Raw genomic sequence first — 19,610 nt, forward strand, 5'->3', positions numbered from 1 at the left:
GGAAGACATAATATATGTTTATAGAACATCGAATAGTACAGCACAAGAAAAGTCCATTCATCCCATAAAATCTGTGGCAAACGTGATGCCAAGACCATCTCTTATCTACCAGTGCATAATCCATATCCATTCATTCTCTATATATCCATATGCCTATCCATAAACCTCTCAAATGCTACTATTATACCTACTAAGTGTCATAGATTTAAGGTGAGTGGAGCAAGATTTAAAGGAGTTGTGCAGGACAAATTTTTCCACGGGATAGTGAGTGCCTTGAATGCACTGCCAGAGATGGGGGGTTGCAAATGTAATCGTGGCATTGAAGAGCCCTTTAGAGAGGCACATGGATATGCAGGGAATGGGGAGATATGGATTATGTGCAGGTAGATAAAGTTGTTTTTTAGCATCATTTTTTGGCACAGACATTGTCATGCTTATAACTGGTTTTAAAATTCAACATTCCCATTTTTGACTGATCTGTAATTCTCTCAAAGCATGGTATTTCCATCTTTGTGTGTTCACTCTTTTTCATCTGCTTCTGGGGCCCCCACCCTCAGAGTATCTCTCAATATGAATTCACTACTTCACGTTATCTCGTTACAAGGGAAGCTCTCAGAATAAATGTTCCCTAATTAATGTCTGACATGCAGTTTCTGCATGGTTTGAAATATAGTCGATAAACTCATCCTCTATAATATTTCTGCTACTTTGATTTCCCAAATCTAGATGGATTTAAATCTCACAAGATTATTGTATTTCCTTTGGTGGAAGAATTTCTCATCCTTAATTAATTTTCTCTCCAACAATATTGCTGATATTAAGAAGATTGTACACCAATCCAATTAAATCACATTGAAGCCACAAATTCAGATGTGAAAGATAAGGAGATAAATGATTTGGGGAAGTTGAATAATTAATCAGGGAATAACATCCAATAGTCCAGAAAAGCACAGGGTTGTTAATGTGGGTGATTTTAACTGCCCCGGTATTGACTGGGACTTCCTCAGCTAAGAGACTTGGACAGGGCAGAATTCATTAGGTGTGTTCAGGATGGTTCCTTGAAACCTTTAAGATAGTTTTGAAAAATTAAAGGTTAAAGACCTTTGGTGAATTGAGAGAGGGCAATGGTCACCATTAGACCGAAGCTCAGGAGAATAAATTGGGAGTAGCTGTATTGGGTAAATCTACATCTTGACGGCGAGAGACATTTGAAGACCAGCCGATCAGAGGTTAAGAGCGGCACATTCCAGTAAGTAGCATGGTACAAGGATGGCAAGGTAAGGGAATCCTGGATGGTGGGAGAGATTGTAAGTCAGGTCAAAAAGAAAGAAAAAGGCATATGTAAGGTTTAGAAAAATGAAATCAGACATGGCCTTTGAGGAATATAAAGAAAACCGGAAATAACTTGAGCAGGAGATTGGAAGCACCAGAAGGGGCCATGAAATGTCCTTGGCAAGTAGGATTAAAGACATTTTATAAGGCATTTTATACATTCATTAAAAACCAGAGGGTAACGAGGAAGAGGGTTGGATCACTCTTGGATAAAAGAGAGTTATGCTCAAAACAAGACAAAATGAGTACTTCACCAACAAAATGACATGGAGCATGTTGAGATCAATGTGGGGAAGATTAACATATCATATCATATCATATATCTACAGCCGGAAACAGGCCTTTTCGGCCCTCCAAGTCCGTGCCGCCCAGTGATCCCCGTACATTAACACTATCCTACACCCACTAGGGACAATTTTTTTTACATTTACCCAGCCAATTAACCTACATACCTGTACGTCTTTGGAGTGTGGGAGGAAACCGAAGATCTCGGAGAAAACCCACGCAGGTCACGGGGAGAACGTACAAACTCCTTACAGAGCAGCACCCGTAGTCAGGATTGAACCTGCGTCTCCGGCGCTGCATTCGCTGTAAAGCAGCAACTCTACCGCTGCGCTACCGTAACATGTAGAGAATTTTGAGATCAAGAGAGGTAGTGTTGGGTCTATTGAAAAGCATTAAGGTGGATGAGTCCCCAGGGCCTAATGAGATCCATCCCAGGTTATTGAGAGAGGCAAGAGAGGAGATTGCTGAAACCTTGACAAAGATGTTTGTATCCTCCCTTGCCATTGGTGAGATTCCAGAAGATAGAGAACAACCATTGCTGTTCCTTTATCTAAGAAGGGAAATAGAGATAATCCAAAAAATTAAAGGCCGGTGAGCCTCATATCAATTGGAAGGAAGCTGTTGGAGAGGATTCTTGGGGATAGAATTTACTTGATTTGGAAGAGTATTGAATAATTAGGGTCAGTCAGCATGGCTTTTCCACGGCAGATTGTTTTACAAAATTGATTGAGATTTTCAGGGATTAACAAAGGTGATTGATGAGGGTAGACAGTGGATATTGTCTACAGGTTATCTACATGGATTTTAGTAGGGCATGTGACAAGGTTCTTTGTAGTAGGCTGATCCAGAAGATTAAGATGCTTGGGATTCACAGTGATTTGGTAATTTGGATTAAGAAGTGGCTTTCCCATAGAACATGAGGGTCAGTGGTGGAAGGGTGTTATTCTGGACATCTGCATGCTATGTATGGACACAAAATGCTGGAGTAACTCAGCGGGACAGGCAGCATCTCTGGAGAGAAGGAATGGGTGGCTTTTCGGGTCTAGACCTGAAGAATGGTCTCGACCCGAAACGTCACCCATTTCTTCTCTCCAGAGATGCTGCCTGTCCCGCTGAGTTACTCCAGCATTTTGTGTCTACGGCTTAAAACAGCATCTTCAGTTCCTTCCTACACATTTCATCTGCTATGTATGGACCATTGGATTTTGGGGAGCCATTGAAAACAGGTATCCAGCAGCATTCGGAGGTTTTTTTAAGGAGCATTATTAGTGACGAGGACAGGTTATGCTGAGTCAGTTATTGAAGTTGTATCCAGCACATGACTATAGACTGGAACTGCATTATCTGCATTAGTTACACAGTTTTCAGTGACTAGCTAGAAAGGTTGAGGGAAATAGGCTGTAGCAAGTTATTTTTAACCATGTGAAAGCAATGTGGGCGGCTGAGAAGTATTATCTCTTACACTGGTTTAATACCATTGGTGAGTGACATTATATAGGATGAATAGGTTAAAGCTGAATAGGCCTTCACAAAGGATGTTCCTGGTACTCGAAAATGGAAAGAGAGATTTATCTCTTTAGAGAGGTTGTTTTCATCAAATCCATAATTGCAACTTCACTTTCTAATGTCTGCAGTGTTGCCTCATGACTCTTCACGTTAGCATTCAGATTTTCGAGATTTTTTTTATTAATGCATAGAGAGGCGGTCAAGTCAATTTTTATCTTTTTTAGTAATAGCACACTTTCTGGGATTTTTTTGTTTTGCTATTCACAAGATTTCACCTGACACCATCGACTTTAACTGATAATGAATGCAATTGTGGAGCCCAAAATACAATTACACAACAGTCTAAAAATAATGTATCACAGCTGAGAAACCTGCCACTGGATGATTTGAAGCTCCATAAATTACTGAGATTAGAACAATTCCTATCCATTCTTATGCTGCTAAAAGAATATCATGCATTACTAAATATTGCCAATTCCTACTGAAATTTGAATAATAGCAATCTGATTTTTTTCGAAGAAATATCCCTCGTTCTTGTGGATGGGAAGGGGATGGTTTTCAAATGAAGTATCAGGCAGATTTGAAAGGTTGGATTTAGGACTGTTGACTGGGTGGGTCCTTTGGCACCAGGCTGCCGCCGGGAGGTACAAAAAAAGGATGTGTGTGAGTGTGTGCGTTTTTAGACACAAGGGGGGGGGGGGGGGGAGTGAAGAAGAACAACTGTTTGATAGACTGGGTCGTTTTTAGGAGGTGGAAGTGTGACATTTTGCTTATTTGTCTCAGATTACTTCACACATTTCTCAAAGCATTTTTTTCCAGTTGTAGGTTTAGGAAGTGGAAAAAAGAAATTCAAATGCTTTTTGTAAACCCAGATGGAACCTAACCTATGCCATCTGTACAAAATGCTACAGGTTTAGTAAAGACCCTAGCATCCAGAACCGTGCATCCTGATAGAGCCAAACTTTAAAATATGTGCAGTTCAATAGCTAGATTTAGAGCCCTTGGTGTGTTTACAGCAGCAGAAGTGAGGGGGAGGGGAGTGATCATTTTGGAATGAATAATCAGGCAGAGTTGAGAGGTTGGCTGGCTGGTTATTTGATGCCAGGCTGCAACTGTGTGGTACAATGGAAGGAGGGATGGGAGAGGCCAGGTTGGCGAGTCAATGAGTATGGGGGTACGGGGGTTGTGGGTAGGGTAGTGGAGTGAAGGACTCGTTTGCAGCTTTAGATTGTTGGGAGGAGGTGAAATGGTGAAGCACTTGTCCTATTAGCCCACCAGTAATGCTATTTCGGCTGTCAAAGAAAACATTAACAGCTTTTTAAACATTAACACCGGAATTTTGGATGTACTTGTATGGAAAGCCTCATCTTGGGAGCAGATGCGGTAGAGGAATTGAGAGCAGGGGATAGCATCTTTACAAGAGGCAGGGTGGGAGGAAGTGTAGTCAAGATAACTAGGAGTCGGTAGGTTTGGAGTAGATGTCAGTCGATAGTAGCTATCCCCTACTCTCAATTTAAAAGAAATTCCAGCAGCGGCACGAATGTGTTATGCTTCTCCTCCAGCATACGTGCACTAGATCAGTGAAATCTACCGCAACCATTAGTAGTGAATAACACTGAAGCCAGGAAGAAAAGTGAATAATGCTGGAATCGCTGTCAAGTCAGGTGGCATCTGTGGAAAGAGGAAGAGTTCTGACATTTCTTTAACTGAACTCTGCTTCTCTTTCCACAGATGCTGCCTGACTTGCTGAATGTTTAGCTTATTTCATCAGTAAACTTCAATACATTCAAAACTCCGCTGCCCGTCTACTCACCCACTCCCCGATCCGTGACCATATCACCCCCGTCCTTCACAAGCTCCACTGGCTCCCCATCCCCCAGATAATCCAGTACAAAATCCTCCTCATGACCTACAAAGCCCTCCATAACCTGGCCCCATCCTACCTGACTGACCTCCTCCACAGGCACACTCCCACCTGCACGCTCCGCTCTGCTGCTGCCAACCTTCTGTCCCCCCCCATCCGGACCAAACTCAGATCCTGGGGGGACAGGGCTTTCTCCATCGCTGCTCCCACCCTCTGGAACTCACTACCCCAAACTGTCAGAGACTCCTCCTCACTCACCACATTCAAAACATCACTGAAGTCTCACCTGTTCAGCACTGCCTTCAACCACTGACCGTCACCTCACCTTCTGTCTCCTTTTTCTGTTTGTTTACTTATTTATCTATTTATTTTCTTCTCTATGTTCTAGTAATCCCTGTAAAGCGTCTTTGAGTGTTTGAAAAGCGCTATATAAATGTAATGCATTATTATTATTATTATTATTTCCATTCTATATCAGATATTCAGTATCGGTAATTTTCACTTCTCTGAAACTTGCACTATTGTTCGATTAATGGTACATTTTTGGGAGTGTTTGGGATTACATCCGATATAAATTATACATTCCTCATTTTTTTTGTATTGAAGATGCGTTTGGATTGTTAATGTTAACATTTTCATTTTCCTGCTCAAAACATTTGGTCAGACCTTGAATAAGACCTAATATTCATTGGGTATTCAACAAAACAAGCATTACATTAATTTGACGAGGGCAGGACTGTAGACATATATATGGATTTCAGCAAGGTATTTATAGACAATAGACAATAGGTGAAGGAGTAGGCCATTCAGCCATTCAGCCCTTCGAGCCAGCACCGCCATTCAATGCGATCATGGCTGATCACTCTCAATCAGTACCCCGTTCCCTTCTCCCCATACCCCCTCACTCCGCTATCCTTAAGAGCTCTATCCAGCTCTCCCTTGAAAGCATCCAACGAACTGGCCTCCACTGCCTTCTGAGGCAGAGAATTCCACACCTTCACCACTCTCTGACTGAACAAGTTCTTCCTCATCTCCGTTCTAAATGGCCTACCCCTTATTCTTAAACTGTGGCCCCTTGTTCTGGACTCCCCCAACATTGGGAACATGTTTCCTGCCTCTAATGTGTCCAATCCCCTAATTATCTTATATGTTTCAATAAGATCCCCCCTCATCCTTCTAAATTCCAGTGTATACAAGCCTAATTGCTCCAGCCTTTCAACATACGACAGTCCCGCCATTCCGGGAATTAACCTAGTGAACCTACGCTGCACGCCCTCAATAGCAAGAATATCCTTCCTCAAATTTGGAGACCAAAACTGCACACAGTACTCCAGGTGCGGTCTCACCAGGGCCCGGTACAACTGTAGAAGGACCTCTTTGCTCCTATACTCAACTCCTCTTGTTATGAAGGCCAACATTCCATTGGCTTTCTTCACTGCCTGCTGTACCTGCATGCTTCCTTTCAGTGACTGATGCACTAGGACACCCAGATCTCGTTGACAAGGTTCTGGATGGTAGGCAACTCTGGAAGGTTATATCACAAGGAGAACTAGCCAACTGGATAGAAAATTGGCTTCATGGAAGAAAGCAGAAGGTGATGATGGAAGGTTGCAGACTGGAGACCTGTAACTAGTGGTGTGCCTTAGGGTTCGGTGCTGGACCCATTGCTGTTTTGTGGTTTATATCGACGATTTGGATGAGAACGTATATGACGTGATTAGCAAGTTTGCAAATGAAATTAAAGTGGGCAGTATTGTAGATAGCGAAAATGGTTGTCAAAGGTTATGGCAGGATCTTGATCAATTGGGCAAGCAGGCAGAAGAATGATTAATGGCGTTTAATGCAGATAAATGTGAGGTGTTGCATTTTGGGGAATCTAAGCAAGTCAGGACCTTCATAGAAAATGGATGGGGTCGGGGAGTGTTGCATAGCAGAGGGATCCAGGAGTGCAGATACATAGTTCCTTAAAAATGGGGTCACAGGTAAGGTGGTCAAGAAAGCTTTCGGCACTTTGGCCTTCATCAGTCAGGGTATTGAGTTTAGAAGTTACGTTACAGCTGTTACGTTACGTTACTCTTCAGTCTGAAGAAGGGACTCGACCCGAAACGTCACCCATTCCTTCTCTCCTGAGATGCTGCCTGACCTGCTGAGTTACTCCAGCATTTTGTGATACCTTCGATTTGTACCAGCATCTGCAGTTATTTTCCAACATATTAGAACATAGAACAGTACTGACAATAACAGACCCTTTGGCCCACAATGTCCATGCCAAACATAATGCGAAGACCATTACTTGCAGTCATGCACATAATCGCTGTCCCTCCATTCTCTGCATATCTGTAGGCCTGTCCAAAAGTCTTTTAAATGCCACCAGGGGGTGATCTAGGCAGTCACCACACTCCAAGTCTGTCCAGTCTCTCCCTGTAGCTGAAGCCCCTTAATCCAGGCATCAATCTGGTAAACCTCCTCTGCACTCTCTCCAAAGCCTCCATATCCTTCCTGCAATGGGGGCAACCAGAACTACACACTAAATATGACCTCACCAAAGTCCTATAAATCTGCATCATTACTTTCTCTTATACTCAATTTCCCAACATATGAAAGCATGCATACCATAAGCCTTGATTACACTCTATGTACTTATGTTGCCATTCTTCAAGAGTTATGGACTTGGACCCCAAGATCCAGGGAGAGTCCAGAACCAGGGACCACTATCTAAGTATTGGGGGAGTCCAGAACCAGGGGCCACAGTCTAAGGATTGGAGGAGTCCAGAACCAGGGGGCCACAGTCTAAGGATTGGGGGAGTCCAGAACCAGGGGCCACAGTCTAAGAATAAAGGGGAGTCCAGATGGGTGGTTACCCATCTATCTGGTCCTCACTATAACCCCTATCTATGGCACACTCACACCCCCAGATAATCCTGAAGTCATCCAGCTGCAGCTCTAGTTCCTCAATGTGGCCCTTGAGAGGCTGCAGCTGAACACACTTAGAATAGTTTTTTTTAAAACAACCTCATTTACAACTAATAGTGCAATTAATCATTCTGCAATGACCTTTCATTCAGATTGTTGCATGCCGGCAGCAGCCTTACTTCATGAGCAGTAATTGATTGATCTAAATGGCAGATTAGTTTCGTTTGGAGACACAGCGCGGAAACAGGCCCTTCAGCCCACCGGGTCCGCACCGACCAGCGATCCCTGCACCTGAACGCTATCCTACACACACTAGGAACCATTTACACTTGTACCAAGCCAATTAACCTACACACCTTTATGTCTTTGGAGTGGATTGTGGACAATATCCATGGGGCAGGGAGACTTGATGAGAACACTACCTGCAGATGGCATGTTCTTTGTGCACAGGGCCATGGAGACCTTACTGGGTTACTGAGAGGACCTCTTCAAAGCCTCTACATAAAGCTGCATCATAACTTCCTGACTCTTATAATCAATGCCCCTTCCTCTAGCTTCACAATTTCCAACACTGTAATCCTTTGATTGCACACCTTTTGTCTTTTCATTTCTGGCATTTGTCCAACATTTGCCTATCAAAAAAAAACTTCACTGGTATCAACCTATTTTTTACCTGTGAGGCTTTGTCCTGCCCCTTCTTTCTTCCAGCGTCCTCCGACAATCAATCTGGAGATGGATCCTGATCCAAAATGTCGCCTATCCATGTTCTCCAGAGAGACTACCCTACCCATTGAGTACCTCCAGCGCTTTATGTCCTTTTTTGTTGTCTCTTAATTGCTGTTCCAAGGCGAGCCTGTAATCTGATAAAATTAGCCACAAGCCTAATCAACTTGCAAGAAAATTGTCAGTCTGCTAAGTGTACTTTTCATTTCTAATATTACTTCATTGTGTCAGAACTGATAATGGATCCTCAGTGTGAGTGATTGTGTGGATGTAAACCTGGGCTATGCGTAGAAAACATTTTATCGGGATGCACCACAGCATGGTTTAGGAACAGATCCACCCAAGACCGCGAGAAATTGCAGAGAATTGTGGACGCAGCCCAGAGCATTACGCAAACAAACCTCCCTTCCATTGACTCCTACACTTCACGCTACCTCAGCAGGGCCACTAACATAATCACAGATGAGTCTCACCGCTCCCACTTCTTCCCTCTCCCATCAGGCAAGAGGTACAGAAGTGTGAAAATTCATACTTCCAGATTCAGGGACACTTTCTTCCCAGCTGTTATCAGGCAACTGAACCATTCTATCAACAACTAGAGAGCGATCCTGAGCTACTATCTACTTCATTGGAAACCCTTGGACTATCTCTAATCGGACCTTCCTGGACTTTATCTTGCACTAAATATTATTCCTTTTATCATGTACTGTGCAGTATGGATGGGTCAATTGTAATCATGTATTATCTTTCTACTGACTGGCTGGCACAGAACAAAAAACTTTTCACTGTGTCTAGGTACATGGGGCAATAAACTAAACTAAACTATGCTTCTCAGTGGTGTTGGATTCTAATGTGGAGGAGTTTCCCATTTTGTGTATCTGGCTCTTAATGAAGCGTTGGACTTGTTGCCAACGTCATGTGCACTTTACTACCCTAAGCATGTTTAAGCTCATGTCAAAATAAATGGGTTATTTCTGTCTCAATCTGTTGCTGGTTTAGGTTATTTGTAAGATTGGCATTTGAGGAAATAAAAGTATGCTGTGGCCAAAATATCACATACAAGTGGCAGAAATTAATCTTGAACTCCATTTGAAATGGTATCGACTAATAGTCTTTTAATGGACTTTTAATTGCATTTCTTCTGTTATGCATGTGGGTGGCCTGATTAAAAGGCTGTTAGTGTCACATCACAGTTCCAGGGACCCGGTATGATCCTGACCCCGTGCTGTGTGTGTGGACTTTCTACCTTCTCTGTGAGGATTTTCCCAGGATGAACTGGTTTGTTGTCATACGTCAAAGGTAATTGTCTGTTTTAAATTAATATAGTGTGTAGATAAGTTCAAATAGAGTGAAGAGGAATGGATGGGCATATAATGGAGAATGGGTAACAGAAAATTAAGAAGGGAAAATTGCACTGTAGGAATTGCTGTGTTGGGACTCAGCATGATCCTGATGGGACAAATGATCACTTTCTGTGCTGTAATAAGCGAGGACATCTGGTGCCTTGATAATTTCCTTTTGAATGCCTAAATTATCCTGCCATGGCCACTTCCACTACTATCAAAAGAACTGCTGAGCAGTGGCAGAGTTGGCTTCCTTTTGGTGCTTTGGTCAGAGAGTCCATCTTTAAAGCAAGAAGGCAAAGAAAACTGCAGGTGCTGGAATCTAGAACATAAACAGAATGCTGGAAGAACTCAGTTGGTCAAGCAGCATCTCTTTGAGGTTCAGACGTTGCTTGATCTGCTGAGGTCTTCCAGTGACTGTTTTGTTCCACATGGAAGCATTTCTAATTTAAATGAAGCCATTCTGACAAGTGCAAGCTTCATGATTAGCAAAGTGATTTCTGGGATCTGATCTCGTGGAAGGCATTCCACGACACTGTACTAGATTCAAGCCAAGATTCAAGCCAAGTTTACTGAGGTTCTAGAAAAATGGCTACAGCACATCAAATGTAAGTGAGATGTCATTAAATTTACCTTGGATATCCCAGAAGAGTGTTCAGGGTAGGATTTTCACCTACCAGCTCAACCACCACTTAATCTCTATTTGTTTTTGCTGCATATACAAATTCAGAGACCAGTAATATCTCATTTGTTCCAAAGTTGCAAGAAAGAGGTCATTATATTGAAACAGGACAACCTCTGCAACATCTGAGAAAGACAGTGTCATTTTTAGAGGTTAGAACTCGCCTGTATCCCCATATTATTCAATTTTGAAACATTCTGAGAACACTTTTTGATTATATAACTAGGACTCTGAATGCAGAATTTGACGATACAAGTTCAAAATTAGCATTCGCAAAATGAGAATAAAACAGTCGTATGTTCTTTCCTAGGAACAATAGATACATAAGTGCACTTGCATGTGTTTGTTTCTGCCGTTTGATTAAATGTTAAAAATAAACGGAATAATTAGCTGGTTAGGAACAGACTTGAAGGTGATAAATATCAGCAACAGATTGAAATGATAAATCACGATGGACTACAATAACTCCTGAGCAGCTGATGCAATGGAAATGTCATATGCTGGAAAGTGATTTGTCAAAAATAAGTATGGTTGGTTAGAGTAGACATTCTGGAGTTTCATTTGATGATCTTGGAAGAGACTTTCTAGAAAGTTCTTGCAGGAAATTAAATAAATTAAACTGAGATTACTCATCTTCCTTCTTCAAACTCCTCAATGTTGATTGCCTGCATGGCTCTGGATCAAGAATTTATTTCAATTCAACATTAATATTAACAAGACTATTCCCACTTCTTCCAAAGTTTGGTAAAGTTCTTTTCATCATTTATTTAATTCAACAATCCAGTCTTTCCTTTATCACGTGTCTTCTGATTATTTAATCAATGTTTTGAGTTGTTTGATTTCATTAAGACTATAAATTAAAGGTATTTGTTATTGTTGAATCCTTGTTCATTACACAGAATCTAAAATTAATATAGCATATCTTATATTTGGGTTTATTTGAGCATTGACATGAAACGGTTGTACTTCAGGGTATCTTGTCACTGACTTAAAATTCTGAGTATCATGCATCGCATTTTGTTCTTAGCCAAATCCCATGGCCTTTAAGCTGATTAACTGATCTGAATTATTTTTCTCCACAGGGCGCTGTACACTTATGAAGATAACACTGACAATCTGATATTAGCTGATTCAGGAGGTATGTGACTAATGCAGGCTAGATTTATGCGTCTAGTTAACATTACGTTTTTCCAGCTGGATTTGGTCCAGACTTGCCATCATTTGTAAGTAAAAATTGCAGAATACTCTACAGCAAAGCAATTAATTACACTCTTGTAAGGAATTATGTGCCTCCCAAGTCTGCAGAAGGTTTCAAGGATTTGCACTCCATGGGTTCTGTGCATTGATCCGCAGAAGACATGGACAATGACAGCCTTTAAATAATCTCCAACTTTAATTTCAAATTGTTGGATTGCTGTTCAAGTGTGTGATGCATTGGCAGATATCTAATTATAAGGGTCCATGACCTTCCAAATTCCTTTTAATATCTAAACCTCTTGAGATGTGTAAACCTGTTCACTAATAAGCTAAAGAGAGGTGGAATGTTTTCAAATGTCAGTAGCTATTAGAACATTTTCTCTGTCAAGGTGGAGGAAGGTTGTGTAAGGCTGCTGTTAAAGCATTGGAGTAAAGGTGAGGCCAATTCCTTGATTATTATTGCCATGTTTTCAAAATAGATAGGATTGTGTCAGTGCAGAATGTGATATTAAGGCAATGTTCTGAAATAGTCCAATTACTATCATCATCCAGTTATTCAGATTGGGAAATGGATGGAATTAGACATCCTGATTTGTTGGGGCTCTGGATATAATTCACCTGCTTCATTTTTATTTTTAGACTTTTCATAATACATAATACATGTTCTATTCTAACACTTTACCTTTTGGACTTGGCTTCTTTTTGTTCAAAACTTCGGAATAGAAGAAACAGTAGCCATGAATTCCATCACTAGGGCATAGAGGGCATAGCCTTCAGGTGAGAGAGTCATTGAGTCATACAGAATTAAAACAGGCCCTTCGGCCCAACTCTCCCATTCCGACCAAGATACCCCATCTACCCTCGTCACATATGCCCGCATTTGGCCCATATCCCTCTAAACAGAGATGGGCATTGTTTAAAGGAGATGAGTGGAACAGGTTTTGTACATAGATAGTGGTGGATGCTTGGAATGCACTATTGGAAGTAGAGGTGGAGGCAGATATGATAGTGGCATTTAAAAAGCTTTTGAATAGGTACATGGATATGTGGGGGAATGGAGTAATATGGATCACATTCAAGCAGAGATTTGTTGAACTTAGCATCGTGTTCTGCACAGACAGCTTGTTCCTGTGCGATACTGTTCTATGTTCTATCGTTTATTAAGCAAAAAACTGCAGGTGATGAACATCTGAAATAAAACCAAAAATTGCTGGAGTACTTAGCAGATCAAGGGGAGTTTTGATGAAAGGTTATCCATCTGAAACATTAATTCAGTTTCTTTCTCCACTGATCTACTGACTATTTCTCACATTTAAAAAAAAAATTCATGTCTCCTTTCTTGTTGAGTTATAAACACACAGATAACATTCTCATGAAGCCTGATTAGAAGCGTTTGCTTTGTATCTTTCCTCCGTTACCATTTTTCTATCGTGAATCAGACAAGTGTAAATGCTGGAAATCTGAAATAATAAGTGAAAATGCTCCAAACACTCCAAAGGTCAGGGAACTACTGAGGAAACAGAAACATAGTTAAAATTATGTTTTGAAGACCATTAATTCGAACTAGGAGAGTGAAAAATCAAGTTAATTCAAAATTGAAGAGAATGCAAGTGAGGGGGGATATTTTCAATAGGGTAAGGCCATGGTCACTGTATGGATAAATAGTTGATAAAGTTATTTGATTGATATGTAATTAAGAAGGGATGAAGATGTGTCTTATGGAATCTAATGCAATGGGGTGGAAATTGCAAAATAAAAACTCCTTCACTACTTCCTCACAGTCATGAAGAATATTAATGTAATCTTGAGTACTTCATTTTCCATCAGGGCACATTGCAGTCTTCCAGACTTGGTATCAAGTTCAACAGGTTTGATAACTTGTTTTCCCTGTTCTTATGTGGGTCATTCATCTGCAATATTGGCTGCTTTTCACTTTCCACATAGTCTGACCTGCTGGGTTACCTCTATAAGATCACCTATCAGCCCCCTGTGCTCCAAAGAATAAAGTCCTAGCTTGCCCAACCTCTTTGAGTCATAGAGTGACACAGCGTGGAAACAGGCCCTGCAGCCCAACTTGCTCACACCGGCCACAATGTCCCAGCTACACTAGTCCCACCTGCCTGCGTTTGATCCATATCCATCCAAACCTGTCTTATCCATATACTTGTCTGTTTCTTAAACATTGGGATAGTCCCTGCCTCAACCATCTTCCCTGACAGCTTTTCCATTACACCCACTACCCTTTGGGTGAAAAAGTTACTCCTCAGATTCCGATTAAATCTTTTCCCCTTCACCTTAAACCTGTGTCCTCTGGTCCTTGATTCACACACTCTGGGCAAGAGACTCTGTGCATCTATACAATCTATCCCTCTCGTGATTTTATAAGATCACCGCTCATCCTCCTGCACTTCAAGGAATAGAGACCCAGCCTACTCAACCTCTCCCTATAGCTCAGACCCTCCAGTCCTGGCAACATCCTCGTTAATTTTCTCTGTACCCTTTCCAGCTTGACAACATATTTCCTATAAGATGGTGTCCAGAACTGAACACAATATTCTAAATGCGGCCTCACCAACGTCTTATGCAACAGCAACATGACCTCCCATCTTCTGACTGATGAGGGGTAATGTGCCAAAAGCCTTTTTGACCAACCTATCTATCTGCGACTCCACCTACAAGGAACCATGTACCTGCACTTCTAGATCCCTCTGCTCTACAACATTCCCCAGAGCCCTACCATTCACTGTGTAGGTCCTGCCCATGTTAGACATCCCAAAATGCAACACCTCACATTTCTTTGTATTAAATTCCATCAACCATTCCTCAGCCCACCTGGTCAATCAATCAAGATCCTGCTGCAATATTTTACAACCGTCTTCACTATCTGCAAAACCACCCACTTTTGTATCATCAGCAAACTTGCTAATCTTGCAAACTTGCTAATTGTTCTCATCCAAATCATTGACATGGATAGATAGATCTTTTTGTAGATCAGGCTCTCAAGTCCTGACACCATCCTCATAAATCTTTCCAGCTTAGTAGCATCTTTCCTACAGTTGGGTGACCAAAACTGAACACTGTATTCCAAGTATGGCTTCACCACATTTTGTATGATTGTAACATAATGTCACAGCTTCTATACTCAATTCCTTGACCGATAAAGTCAGCGTGCCAATACACATCTTCACCAGCCTATCTACCTGCGATGCCACTTACTTTGTACTTACGATGTATTTGTACTCCTCGATCCCTTTCCTCGGCCCATTTGCCCAGCTGATCAAGATCCTGCTGTAATTTGTGACAACTATCTTCACTGTCTACAATACCATCTCAACCTCATGACATAACTACTTAATGTACATCCAAGATTTCCAAAACTCTTTTATTGTTTTTGTCCATCCACTAATTCTAGGCATCTTTTTTAAAATTATGACTTTAATAGCATCTTGTTTGATGCAGATAGATGAAAAGAACTGGAAACAAGGGGTCTTACCAGCCCCTTTTACTTTGTTCCTTTCATATCCTTTTTCACCTGATTTTTCTTTATTTAATCTGGTTTTCGCCAGTACAGTCACCCAGATATCAGTCATATTGCTCCTTTTTTCTGGCGATACAAATGCTGCTTACAAAAAATGACACAAATAGGTGATGTTTTGGACTGGAACACTTCAAAACGTCACCTATCCAGTCCAGATCCAAAACGTCACCCATCCATGTTCGCCTGGGATGCTGCCTAGTCCTGCTATTTAGTTTAGTTTAGTTTAGAGATACAGCATGGAAACAGGCCCTTCGGCCCACCGAGTCCACGCCGACCATCGGTGCCCTCACATTAACACTATCCTACATTTATTAGGGACAATTTACACTTATACCAAGTATACAAACTCAAGTTAATTAACCTACAAACCTGTACGTCTTTGGAGTGTGGGAGGAAAACAAAGATCTCGAAGAAAACCCACGCAATCATGAGAATGTATAAACTCCGTACAGACAGCACCCATAGTCGGGATCGAACCCCCGTCTCTGGTGCTGCAACCGCTGTAAGACAGCAACTCTACCTCTGCGCCACCGTGCCGCCAGTACTTTGTGCCCTTTTTTTGGTCCTTTTTTCTGCCTCAAATTACACTTTCTCTTTTGCCATGCAAGGGCTCTAGCTTTTGTTGTCTTACCTTTTTCCCCTCAAGGGAATATACTGGAATATTTGTTTTACGGAGGATGATTTTAATTATTCCAATTGATGATATCATTTGGTGGGGTAAAACAAAAAAAAAGACAATTTAGCCAAAGTTATAAATAAACATTATATGTGGTTACAGGAAAAGAAAGATCTTTGAAAATGGCAGGCCATGTCAAAGGGCGATATTTTAAAAAGTTGATGGTATCAGGAGCTTTATAAATAGTGGTAAAGTGCACTAAACCAACTTGCATTGAATATCAATAAAATACTGATTCACTCACAAGCTAAGCAGAGAAAGTGAGTGGTGATTTGATACAAGTGATGAAACTCATCATGGGTGCAGACTGAGCCAATAAAGAGAAAAGGCAGAGGTCGAAATCCTAGCACAAAAAGCAGTGGTGACATGAGAAAATACTGTTTCTGCAATCTGAGTATTCACAATTTGGAATTTGGTGCATTAAAAATATGTTGAAAGTAGGTTCAATTGTCACTTTCAGAAATAAATTTGATACATGTTTGAGGAAAGACAATTACAGGGCTGAAGAAAAAGGGTTTCAAGGTCAAAGTCAGGTTATTGTCACATGTACCAATTAAGGTACAGTGAAATTTGAGTTACCATACAGCCATACTAAGTGAAAAGCAACAAGACACACAACCACATAAAAGTTAACATAATCATCCATCACAGCGGATTCCACATTCCTCACTGTGATGGAAGGCAATAAAGTTCAATCAACTTCCTCTTTGTTCTCCCGTGGTCGGGGCAGTCAAACTATCCGCAGTCGGGGCAATCAATGCCCCCACAGCCGACGATCGAAGCCCCCGTTGGGGTGATCGAAACTCCCGTGTCGAGGCGGTTGAAATTCTATCCGCGGCATGGAGCTCCCTAGTCGGCCTGTTCTTACCAGAGACCACGGGCTTCATGCTTAAAGTCCATAGGCCCCGCGGTTGGAGCTTCAATCCCCAGCAAGGGGATCGCATGCTCCGTGATGTTAAAGTCCCATAGACCCTCGTGGCTTGAAGCACCCGTCGGTCTCCAGGAAAGGCTGCCAACTCCACGATCATAGGCCGCTGTGGGGACGGAAATACGATACGGAAAAAATCTCATCTCTGTTGAGGTAAGAGATTGAAAAAAAGTTTCCCCCAACCCACATAAAACAAGCCAAGGAACATTAAAACATACTTTTAACACATACTAATAATAACAAAAAGAAGAAAGGACAGACAGTCTGTTGGCGAGGCAGCCAAAAGAGGCAGAGAATGGAACGGACCGCTGTCTCTAGTTTCGATTGGCCAAGGGGCCGCCCTTACTGTAACATTTCCATGATTCTTGTTCCCATCCCGGATCTATTTTTTAATCCTGTGACATTGTCCCTCATTGAATGAAATATTTTAACTCTAGATTTCTCCTGCGCTTCATTGATTCGAGACTAAATTTCTCAGCTGCTTGGTCAAATTGCATCATGATCTGAACTCTCCCCATTTCTGAAACCTCTTCCAGTCCTACAAGGAGGATCTGATCCCCCAACTCTGGCCCCTTGTCTAGTCTTGCAGCACTAAGCTCGGTCATCAAGGGAAACTGGAATCCCTGCCCTAAACATCTTTGCCATTTGTTATTTAATTGCAAGGTACTTTTAAAAATAAAAAGCAGTCCTGGAACACGAGAAACATTAATAAAGTACCATTCTGAGATTTTACTTTCAGGCTCAGTAATTTATTGAATCTGAACTGATTTCTGCAGTAATGTAATCTAGTCTGACATACGCCATCTGTTGCAAAGGTCCAAGCTGTCAAAAAGCATCTCACACTGACTTCAGCTTTTATTTCCAGCACAGCCCCTCTCCTTCCTACCAGCCTCCTCCTGCTGTCACCCTCAGCAGTATGGTGAGAGAACTGTCTAGTGTGACAAAGTGGAGGGGAATTATTCTGTTAGATTAATGTGACTTTTGAAGGCAATGGTTGTTCTTTTTAAAGGGGTGTCAGGCTGCTGGGTTTCTTGGATTCCTTAAAGTAATTCCCTTTGATCTGTATTTTAATTGACACTCCACAGGGTGGTTTATGTGACTGGTTGAAATGTAAATAGCCTTCAACAGACTGTTAAAAAATGTCTAAAATATTTGCCCTTAGTCTGTTGAAAATGTATTGCAAGCTCATTCTGCTGTGTGGATGTCTGAGATTGTATTGCTAAACGTGTGATGTAATATTTTTTTGTATTGTTGCCTCGAGCTGCATTTGAGCATGAATAAATTATCTTCCTGAAATACTGAGCTCTTTAATCTCAAGCTCGCCGAGCAAGTGAAATCCCATTGAAAAATAGTTATATTTAGACTGGAACTGGCACATTCAGCAGAGCAAAACATGATGTATAATCTGGAACTCTTAGTTATTAAGCACAGGAAAAGGGCCATGGACATTGTTTTGCCTGCTTGCAGTAAGATCTAACCAACACTAAGGTATAGACTGATAAATGTCAGGAGACCTTCATTCCAGTGAAGAGCCAGAGAGCGAACATTTCCAGCGAGGGGGGCGATAACCAACTACCACTGACAGCAGTGGTAGTACTATCACAAATTGTATCATCAAAGCATTGGGTGTCGCCATTAACCAGAAGCCTAACTGGTGTGGGCACATAATATATGGTAGGCACAAGAGCAGGTCAGAGCGGGAGTATCCTGCATCCTTAACTCATTTTCCGCACCCAAACGATTGATAAAGCACAAGTCAAAGATTGAGTACTCTCCACTTGCCTGGATGGGTGCAGCTGTACCAATGCTAAAGAGGTTTGGCATTATCCAGCACCAAGCTTGATCGCTCCACCCACCAACCGCACAAATCATTCTTTCCTTCCACCACCAGTGGACTGCAGCGTAGACGATCTCAAAAGGAACTGCAATTACTCTCCAATGTTACTCTGATGACTACTCCCAAACCTGCAATTTTTAACACCAGAAAGGACAAATGTTGCTCTCTAAGTAATGCACGACCTTGTATTGGTAATATATCATCCATCTTTAACTGTTGTCATTGAATATAAATCTGAGAACTTCCTATCCAGTGAAGAGTAGTCATGGGTCAGGATGACACTTTGTCAATGGAACTAAGGGATGAGAATTGCTATTAAAAGACAAAGTACTTGTGTGATAACACCAGGAGAAGTGCTCAACCAAGAAAACCAAGCCCAATGCCATAGTAATATCTAAACTACCTATACATATAAATGTTGTAGGATAATCACCTTCATGTTCAGTAATAAGCAGTCTACATATTGACAAACACACAAGCTAAATGGTTAACCAAGAAACACAACCCCAATGCCACATGAGAACCTAAATTGCCTTCACACAGTTAAACTATGGGACAATAAAAACTAGGGATGTAGACGCCAGTATATTATTGAGGTTATCAAGTGGGCAATGCCTTTCACTGGTGTTTCATTGAGTTAGATCCACAATACCTCGGGAAGACTCAACAGTTAGTTCTGGGGTCCCAGAACCACCCCTCCTCAATACATGGTCTTACTTGCCAGTATGCACTACTAAGCAACTAACTATGTAAATATCTACTAAGTTAAAAAAAACTACAGACGAT

General features: G+C 41.5%; 1 protein-coding gene across 4 annotated transcripts in view; it reads left to right on the forward strand.

The window, feature by feature from the left end:
• Positions 1 to 19,610, forward strand: part of LOC144600165 (drebrin-like) — a 134,277-nt gene that overhangs the window by 72,267 nt on the left and 42,400 nt on the right. For all 4 annotated transcript variants that reach the window (XM_078411640.1, XM_078411643.1, XM_078411641.1 and 1 more), the window contains exon 2: positions 11,731 to 11,786. In XM_078411640.1, coding sequence (XP_078267766.1) covers positions 11,731 to 11,786 — 56 coding nt within the window. The remainder of the gene's footprint in view (positions 1 to 11,730; positions 11,787 to 19,610) is intronic.

This window comes from Rhinoraja longicauda, chromosome 14, assembly GCF_053455715.1.
Source record: "Rhinoraja longicauda isolate Sanriku21f chromosome 14, sRhiLon1.1, whole genome shotgun sequence".
Classification (NCBI taxonomy): Eukaryota; Metazoa; Chordata; class Chondrichthyes; order Rajiformes; family Arhynchobatidae; genus Rhinoraja; species Rhinoraja longicauda.